Source organism: Dendrobium catenatum, unplaced genomic scaffold (genome assembly GCF_001605985.2).
Source record: "Dendrobium catenatum unplaced genomic scaffold, ASM160598v2 fragScaff_scaffold_1402, whole genome shotgun sequence".
Taxonomy (NCBI): domain Eukaryota; kingdom Viridiplantae; phylum Streptophyta; class Magnoliopsida; order Asparagales; family Orchidaceae; genus Dendrobium; species Dendrobium catenatum.
The window spans coordinates 171,333-181,605 of NW_021319864.1; the positions used below are offsets into that span (position 1 = coordinate 171,333).

General features: G+C 35.8%; 1 protein-coding gene across 1 annotated transcript; it reads left to right on the forward strand.

Moving 5' to 3' along the window:
* The first annotated feature begins 374 nt into the window (after positions 1-374).
* Positions 375-9,277, forward strand: LOC110109368 (putative pentatricopeptide repeat-containing protein At2g02150). The gene is made up of 3 exons (XM_020840403.2): positions 375-3,053; positions 3,124-3,178; positions 8,703-9,277. Exon 1 carries the CDS (start codon positions 550-552, stop codon positions 2,719-2,721), a length of 2,172 nt encoding a protein of 723 aa, XP_020696062.1. The 5' UTR covers positions 375-549; the 3' UTR covers positions 2,722-3,053; positions 3,124-3,178; positions 8,703-9,277.
* Positions 9,278-10,273: the final 996 nt, after the last annotated feature.

A 10,273-nucleotide genomic window follows, 5' to 3' on the forward strand; every position in this document is an offset into this window, starting at 1 on the left:
CCTTCTCCCAAGGAAGAGCCTCATTTGTAACGACTACAAATTCAAGTGGATTCATTCAAACTGGGCCAGGCCCCGTGGTTTTTCCCCTTTTTCAGGGGTTTTTCACGTAAAAACTCTGGTGTCTCTTATGAAAGTTTCACCCCCTCTCTTATCTGCTTGTGTGCTGGATCTTCGTACAATGCTAAGACGTTAAAGCATATATTTCTCTACCACCGCGAATATTTCAGGACGCAACAAATATAACTCTTTACACTTATAATCTTATTATTTTGTTAATGAAGTTGGCTCTGCCACTAATTTCAAAAAAAAAAAAAAAACACTGTTCAACATAATCAACTACCCATATCAAGCCCAGCCCGGCCCGCCACTTATCATGCATTTGGTCGGGATGTTCCTTCTCTTGCAGTTCTTCTCCGCTCTAAACACTCACAAATTAATCCCTAGTGCGCCTAAGTCGCTGCTTTCTTCCATGCACATGGAGGAAGAAGAGCGGCTTCTTCATAATTCTTTTCCAATGGCTCCACTCAAATCCTGCTCCTAGCCACGAGAATGCTCTTTCTTGCCCGCCGCGTATCTGCTTCCGGTATCAGCTCCTCCCTCAATCCTATCCGCCGCCTATTCTCCCAAACTGATTTGGCCGAAGACCATCGAATCTATGCTGCCCTAGCAACCTCCGGTCATTGGGATGACCCTTGCCTTTTGTCTATATTCTCATCCCCCCTCGCCCCTGTTAAAGTCTCGAGAGTCCTTATCGAGCTCAAGGAAGACCCCCATTCGGCATTTAGATTTTTCATTTGGGCTCCAAGGCGACGGGGATTCCTCCACACCGCTGAATCCTTCTGCATCACTGCCCATATACTCTTTAGCGGGAGAATGTACTTAGAAGCTCAGCAGGTTCTTCAAGAGTTTGTTAGTTCGACGAGGGTGTTACCCGAGTCCGTGAGCTTTGTTGATGTGCTTCAGGTAACTGGAAGGAACTTTGGCAATACGGGGTGCGTTTTTAACCCCGGGCTCTTTGATACCCTTTTTGGCGTGTTAACTAATATGGGATTTTTGGAGGAGGCCTACGAGTGCTTTTATAGGATGTGGAACATCCGAATTTTTCCCAAGTTGAGATCTTGTAACAATTTGCTTGAGAGGCTTACGAAATTAGGCAAGGGAGAATTGTCAAAGAAGTTTTTTGAGGATTTGTTCTCTGCAAATTTCATGCCGAGTGTGTTTACTTATAACATTATGATTGATTTCTTGTGTAAGGAAGGAGATGTGAGGGGTGCGAAAGAGCTGTTGGGCAAGATGAAAGAGAAGGGCTGTTTTCCTGATGTGGTGACTTTTAATTCATTGATTGATGGACATGGAAAATGTGGGGAACTTGAAGAGGCTGTATCTCTCCTAGAAGAGATGAAGGTTAATGGTTGCAATCCTGACCTGATCACTTACAATGCACTCATTAATTGTTTTTGCAAGTTTGGGAAGCTACGTGGTGCTTTTTCTTACCTCAATGAGATGAGGAGGAATGATCTGAAGCCCAATGTGGTAACTTACAGCACTTTCATTGATGCATTCTGTAAGGAACATATGATGCAGGAGGCATCCAAGTTTTTTGTGGACATGAAAATGAGAGGTCTTAGACCAAATGAGTTTACGTATACATGTCTTATAGATGGGAATTGCAAAGCCGGAAACCTTCAGGAAGCACTGATTTTACGTAATGAAATGTTGCAGGATGGTGTAAAGTTAAATGTAGTTACTTATACTGCTTTAGTGGATGGGTTATGCAAAGATGGGAAGCTCAAGGAGGCTGAAGAAGTTTTCCAAGCAATGGTGAAGTCTGGAGTGTCTATGAACCAATTACCCTACACAGCTCTTATCCATGCTCATTTCAATAATAAGAACATGCAGAGAGCAGTGAATCTGATGGAAGAAATGAGAGAAAAAGGTCACAAACCTGATTTATCAGTATATGGCACTGCCATCTGGGGCCTCTGCAATGAAGGGAAGCTCAATGATGCTGAAGCACTTGTTCATGAGATGGATAACTGTGGCTTGAAACCCAATCATGTGATCTATACGACTCTCATGGATGCTAATTTTAAGGCTGGGAATACCTCAGAGGCTCTTAGTCTGCTTCACAAGATGCAAGAGTTGGGCATTGCCCCAACTATTGTCACATATGGCGCCTTAGTAGATGGTTTGTGCAAGCAAGAATTAGTGCATGAAGCTTTCTATCACTTTAAAAAAATGAGAGAGATGGGTTTGCAGCCTAATGTATTGACTTACACATCCCTTATTGATGGGTTTTGTAAGAGTGAATGCTTAGAAGAAGCAACTAAGCTCTTTGAGGAAATGGTTTTGATTGGACTGGTTCCAGATAAAATTGCATACACGTCTCTGATGCATGGTTATTTGAAGCGAGGGAACCTACAGGAAGCGTTTGTCTTAAGAGACAAAATGATAGAAAGTGGGTTTGAGCTTGATTTGCATGCGTATACTTCTTTGGTTTGGGGCTTATGTAATTGCCAAAAAATGCAAGAGGCAAGGAACTTGCTTTCAGATATGATTGCTTGCGGAGTTAACCCTGATGAGAATGTTTACAATTGTTTGATAAGGAAGTATAAGCAGTTGGGTGATGTGGCTGAGGTGTTGGAGCTACAAGATGACATGAGAAGGATGGGTGTAATTCCTAGAGCTAGTGATGAGGCTGCACCAGCTGATCAAACGTAGCAAAATTAAAATTTGATTGAATGTGGATGGCCAACTTGCTGATGTGCCGAATGTGAAGTTGGATAAATGATCTAATTTTGGAGCAGTTATCTTTTTGTAGTATTTCGATTCGGTGCAACACCAATTAGCCGAAATATTAACAGTTATGATAAAATGGAAAGTATAATTAATAGGGACATCAAATATTGATATGATGGCTCTGTTTGGTGAAATGGTTAAGTAATGGTGGAATCAGACGGCTTCAAGGTATTTGTAGCGCTGGCAGCGATGTTAGCGTTTTGATGGCAACTCACAAATTGGCTTCCTGGATTGCAACTGCTGTGCTGAATGAGGTAAACCTATTTTTTCTGGCAGCTGATGAAATTTATTGTCATGTCTGAAGATGTTATCTGTTTGTAACAGGAAGCTTGAAGTTTGTTTCGCCTAAAGAATACGAGTGATAGAAGAAATAACTCTGGTACCTTCCTACAGCTATTGCTAAATTAAGTATTCATAAATTTAAACAATGTCGCTAGGAATTATTCTGTTAACCATATTACTTTACTCAAGATGTGATCTTATTTTTTATGTGATAATAGCTAAAGTACTTGTTTTCTCTCGTTAGAGGCAGACAATTTACAGTTTCTTAACTCTCATTTTATTTTCTGTTAATGGATATCTTTGTTTTGTTTCTTACTTTCTTTATTTTATTCAAATGCTACTTTTCCTGGTCTAGCTGTTCATTGACCTCAGATTATGAAGCATGTACTGGATATGTGGTTGCAGAGATACATACATGGATATGGCAGTATGTTAAGTTTTAAAAAGTAGGTTATATATGTAGCTGATGTGAAATATTCGTGTAAAGAAACATATATTTCACTATCAATGAATACATAGTTTATTTGCAGGTATGATAATTTTCCTACATATGCACTCATCCATCAACACTATTGCACAGTGCAAGCATATTAGAAAAAAAGACAGTGATTTATGTTACAGCACATGAAATCGTGCAGCTTCCAAGATCACAATTAGAGTAAATTAAAATTTTTTATCTATAACATGTTTATCATATTCTTGTTATGTTCTTTTGCTAAAATTTTCTGCATGGCACTTATTTTATTATTTTTTAGTCAGTTATTTGACATATTAGACAGAATCTTTAATATAGCTTTTTGAAAGTTTGAATTGGATATATCTGTATATGAGATACCAGAATATCCAAAATTATTGCTTAAAGAATCCACTTGGGAGTATTCAAGCTTTCCATCTCAAGAAATTTTCAGCATTCTTACCTGTCATTGTGTTTTAATTTAGTTTGTAAGGTTGGACCTTTTTAGATGTCCCTCAGGGTATTAGTTTGTAAGAAATATGAACAGTTAATACAAGGCTCTCACTTATTTGTATGTAAACCACCCATTTATTTGGAAACATCGTTATATGGCAATGCCCATCTCATAGGCAGACATGGCCTTACCCATCTCATCTGAACTGAAATTAACCAACAGCATCCAAAATATTGGCTTACTTAGGTGACATCTAAAGATTATGAAAACCGTATTAATTATTTAAGATAATTAGCGAATTAACACGATTGCTCTGTTACTGAAGAATCCAACAACTTAATGGTCTATGCACAAGTTTTGTTTGAATACTAGCTTGTTTGAAACTTTACCTGTAATCAGTTTAGTGTGTTTACCATGCCTAGTACTAATTAAAGGCTTAACTTTGTATTTTCTATTGATTCTTGAACCTAGGCATTTCTTTAGCCCCAGTTGTAGTTAAATATGTGAAAGATATGCTTCCCAGTTGGTCATACTTTTCAAGATCACATGGTATAATTAAACAGTCTTAAAATTTTCTGTCTTAACATATACCAGCTTTTAACAAAGGTTATAAATGCTGTTCCTAAGATTAATTTTCACAATGACAATATGATTAGAAGTGGAATAAATAAGGGGAAATGACCATTATTCCATCCTCCTCAACCTTAGGTACTTGTAACATCCTTTTCCTTGGAATGCTTTTCTTTTCTTTTTTTCATCTTCACCATATCCCTCATTTTCTTTTACTCCTACCCTAAGCCTTCACAATCACAATCTTGAGTCCTTTTTACCAAGCTCAGTGTGAGTTTTCTTAGTTGGTGGAGTGCATTTGTGCCTTTTCTATCTATTTGCATCTAGGCTCATCCTATTTATCATTTGATTCTAGCAATGGAATGAATTTCTCCAGCAAGTAGGGTTCAAGTGCTATTTTCCATATACCATCTAAACAGATGGTGAGGAATCAAATTCATTTGAAGGAAATGAAAATGGAGTGGATATAACTTGGCAATTTGAAAATTGATTTGATTTGTAATTGATATTTAGGCTAGATTAATTCTCAACCCAAAATCAATCTAGCTGATTCAGTTTTCTTATTGGGCTAGGCTAAATTAAGTTATTAAAGCATGCGTGTATGTATATGATCAACACAAAACGTTATCTCAAATCTCTAATTTCTTCTGCTGACAAACGCTCTTTACTTGTGCTTCTCCCCTCTTCTAATAGCTATTATTGTTTATGCAACTATTAATCTCTGTCGTTACCAAGCTCTCTTCTATTAAAGTTGAACCTTGTCATTTCCCCCTTCTCACCCTTTATTTTGTCCCCCCTCCTTTCCCTTTCTCTTACACAAGCTCTCTTCTACATCTCTTTCCCTCCCTTCTTTTTCTTCTTTTCTTGATCTACCTCACCTCATTTATAGCCCGTGCAATATATTTATTAGATGCAATATTTATTGGTGGATTTTATTCTCATCTCGTACACCTTTTTATTTTTTGCTGTCTTTCTTCCAGTTATCTTTTCATATATTATCCCACTTGAACATTTTCACTTCTAGCACCAAGCAATGAAACCATAAAAGCACACAAAAGTATTCACTATAGAATGACTTCAACATTGATTATCTTAATCGAAGATCTTTCCCCTTATCCCAGCCACATTATATAATCCTCATTTATCGCATCAATAATGCTCTTAAATAAACTTCATTATCACCAAGTGGTGTTACTACCTACAATCATTCACTACACTTTATCCTCAACCTATATGTCGATGATAATGTTATCATCTCTTCTTTTTTTTTTCCTCTCATAAATTTGTTAATTTGTGTTACTTTGACCCAAAAATAACTTAACTTCATCAAAAACAACTTGAACCTAACATGCTTATTATGAACGTCATAAGCTTTAACCTGATGTAAACTAAAGAAACTTGAGCCCAACTTTATAGGAGCAGTCAAGTTAGTATCAATGCAAAAAAATAGATGTGTTAACACAATATAAAATGGACATATACAAATGAGAAGTAGCAAATAAGAAACCATGACTTTCTATAAGATAGGTTTTTATTATAAGGATGTATATATCCTTTATGGCATGGATTAAATTTGAGCTATGTTGCACCGATACGGATACGACGACACAGATACGACACGATACGGATACGGGACACGCCAATTCTTAAAAATATAGGATACGGGTACGGCGCGGACACGACATTATAATTTATAAATCATACATAAAAATTAAGAAACCAATCAAAGCATAATATTTGAAATTACAATATTTTAAATTACTAAAAAAAAAAAAAACATCATTTGTAGCCTTGTAGCTTATAATATCAAAATATAAGTAAGCATTAAATGTCTTGTACAACAACAAAAGCATAAACATAAATTATCTAGCACATGAATTTTCAACTATTCAATAGAAGGAATGATATAATTATCTTCTTCATTGGTTTGTCTTTGAACTTCTATATCATATTCATTAAATATCATAGCTTCTAATCCAGGCTCATCAAGTGAACACTTAAAAAAAAAAGGCTCATCAAGTGAAAGATTAGTAATTTTTAATATTTTCATATCATCAAGAGACTCAAATCCGTCTCGAAAATGAGAGAATCTTGCTTGCAATCGCGGAAGTAAATACGACATGTCTTTTTTTTTTCTTTTTGTTTTTCAACGGGCACGCGTATCGGATACGCGTGTCCATTTGAAATTAAATAGTATTTTAATTGGATACGGCTTTGGCGTATTCGACACGTATCGGTGGAGTATCGGAGCCGTATCCGTGTATCGGTGTATCGGATACAACACGCCTTCATAAATAGGTGTATCGGTGCAACATAGAATTTGAGTTATTAAATTAACACAAGTTCAACTTGAATCTGACCTTTTTTTTAATCTCTTAAGTGTTATCATAAGCTCAACTAAAATCCTAAATAGGTTGACTAAAATCTGAAGGTTCGTGTTTGGCTTGAGTCAGGTTAGCATGGCAGGTGAATCTTGACACCATTCTTTTGTATGCTATTTAGAGATGTTATTGAAATTCACATCCTGATCAACCATTAAAAAGGCGTTCGAGGTGGATGCCTCGAGGCGCGCCTCAAATCGAGGCGGAGGTTGGCGAACTGAGGCTTTAACCTCGAACCCCTGGGCTAGGCTTACGTCTTTTTCCACGGAAGCGTACGCCTCAAGTCATGAGGCACCGAGGCGCATCGATGCAGCGCCCCGATTCATTTCGGCTTTTTTATTCTCCTCACGCATGTGCATTCACTTATTAGACTCAGGGCTTTTGTTTTGAAGCACTTCCGCCATTCCATTCTCTCTCGCTCTCTCGTACTTCCGCCGACTTCGACAGCCAAGCCAAGTTGTTATTATTTTGTTTGGGTTTTACTTTCTTGTTGCTTTTTTATTGTTTAAAAAAAAATTTGTTGTGAAAAGTTGTTTTTTACAACCAAGTTGTTATTGTGTGGTAGCCTTAAGAAAGCAGTGTTCAATTTTTTGGAAAATAACAGATTAAAATATCCACAACTTTAAAAAAAGTTACCTTCACGGAATAGCTTCACAATCACCTTCACAAAACACTGCAATCATTTCAAATAGACATTAAATCTAACTAATTAAAAATTAAATAAAATCCAAATTTAAATGACCCAACCCACCACTTCTTCCTTGGTATTCAACTCCTGTTGGTGTCAACAAGAGCTCGGTGGTATTGGTGGAGACTCATTAACATCAGTATGGAGTTACTAGCACTAGCACTAGGTCGTTGGTGCCTGCAATCTACCACACTAATGCTTGCAAGCTTGAGGGCGTAGGTGTAACATTGCATAAGCGCCCTTAAGATGAATAATTTTGAGTTTTGACATTCGTTTGGTTTGATCTTATGTTTGAATTTGTGGAGTTGCTTTGCCAAGTGCTCACTTCCATCAATGCGGGTTTGCACTGGCACTTGTGATCTACACCAGTGCAAGAGGTCACAAGTGTTGGGGGCTTCATTCAGGTGTCAGCTCGCTGGCTTTGGCACCAGATTGCCATTGCGGGTTCCAATTTTCAAAATTTTTTAATTTTAAAACTAACTTCAAAATCATTACTTTTAGGGATTCACAGTTGTTGAATTAAATAATAATTAAATTGTCATAAACCCATGCATATATGCTTCCGTTTTAACAAAAATCATGATAAATATTTGGGTTGTCTAAAAAGGGATGCTTGGTTTTTTATGTCTTTGTTCACATAAACTAAGAAAACTTGAGCTTGCTTTTACGAAGTTTAAAATAGTGAATTCCTAATTATTTATTTTAGGAAAAAAACTTACTAGGATGATATGCCTTCCGTCTAGCTTATGGAATCCCATTTCTTTTTGTTAATATTCATTTCTCTTTCAATGAATTCCCTTAAGTGAGCTGAACATTAGTCAATTTCATGAACCTTTTCTGTGGGAGTATCTGTTTATGATCTTTATATCGCCTTATGCTACATTACTCTTCAGGCCCTCTCTTTTCTTTTAGGCCACAGTGTGAGAAAACTGTTCGTTTTTAATATCTATGAAATATAAAGTCTAATGTAATCTGGTTGTATTGTAAATTAAGCTGGAAATTTGTGGTCTTCTGCTCAGTATTTGACAATATGTACAAGCTAACTGTGTTGTTTCTTTTCAATGATGTGCTTAGTAAGCGGAAGACTCATCTTGTGCAACTGTTGCTAAACAACAGCACTTTGATCCAAGGATGCAAAGCTTGATATTAAATCTCTCATCACAGAAGTTTCAAATTCTATGGCTTCTGCTCGGATGCTGGCAACTTGATCCAATTTAAAAAGATGATCAACAAACCTAAAGGAGGAAGACGGAAAAATTTGTTGGGACTCGCATAATTTCATTGATGCTGCTTCTTCGACCAACCATGAGATGCAAATAAAGCAAATTTTATATCTTCGATGAGATAAAATTTTACTATAGTTCTGTTAAACGCAGAAGAGATAATCCTTATAGAGTTTTCACATGTATGAGATGCAAACATCAATCTTTTTTGTCATGGCTTTTGTACTCCAAGGTTTTTGCTTCTCCATTTTTATTCTAAGGATTTGAGTATTGTATTCTTTGTTTTCCTATTCTTTTTGTTTGTAACACTTGATTATGGGGAACAAAGACTGATCCAATGAACTGTCTGTCTCAAATTCTGAAAGAATTGTACACAATGAAAAGGGAGATCTATCAGGCTGTGAGTCAGATTATGTTTTCTTTTTACTATCTGTATTACGTATTTGATAGTATTGAGTAACACGTTTGTTTGATTCAATTGAGAAATTGTGTATCTAATTAAGGTTTTATTTGGGATAGTTTTCTTTTTATGTTTTACAATAGTTTTCTAGCATAAAAATTTCTTTTAAAAAAAAGTGATAAAAAGCTATTCCAAATGAAATCTAAGTTAGGCTAATTCTCGAAATGCTCTGCTATTTGATTTTCTTATCTAAATTTGAAAGCAACAAAAGTTTACTTATACGTTTGCGTTGGAATATATTGTTTGTTCATTAACATCTGAACGGAAAACAATTAACTCTAAATGATTACATTTTCTCATATCATGTTCTTATAAGTTTGATGATTTTTTGTCTATTTTAAATGTTGCACTTAAACAACCACACGATTAGTTTGTATTAATGTGAGTTGGGTGCATTTTACATCCACTTGATTAAGGGTGTAGAGCTCAAGTCATCTTTACTTTGAACTTGTGTTTGATTAGTTAATCAAGATCGAACTTAATTCTATGAGTATGAGTTGACATATGAGCTGACTTATTTATTTTGAAAGAGAAAATATGATTTTGATTCAAGTATTATAATTTAATGGTTAAATGAATGAGAAATTTAAAGAAAAATAACACTTGGTATAATGAAATAAGAAATAATTTTAATTTAAAATTCTAAATATTAATATAATTTTAAACATATTTTATATTAATATTTTAAAACAAGTGGCATCAATATTGGCTTTAGTTTGGCTCATTAGCTCATTGAAACAAGCTGACAATCCATTTATCGAGCCAAACTTCAGCCAGATCATGAGTCGGCTTGACTCACTTATGTCATTGCACTTGATTACCATCAACTAGATCCACATAAGATAAGACTGATCTAATTGTGGTCAAGCTACTTGATCATCCAAAATGACCTTATATAGTAAAAAAATTAAAAATAATTTGATAACATCATACCAATACGCTTCCAAGCTAAAGTAAATTCA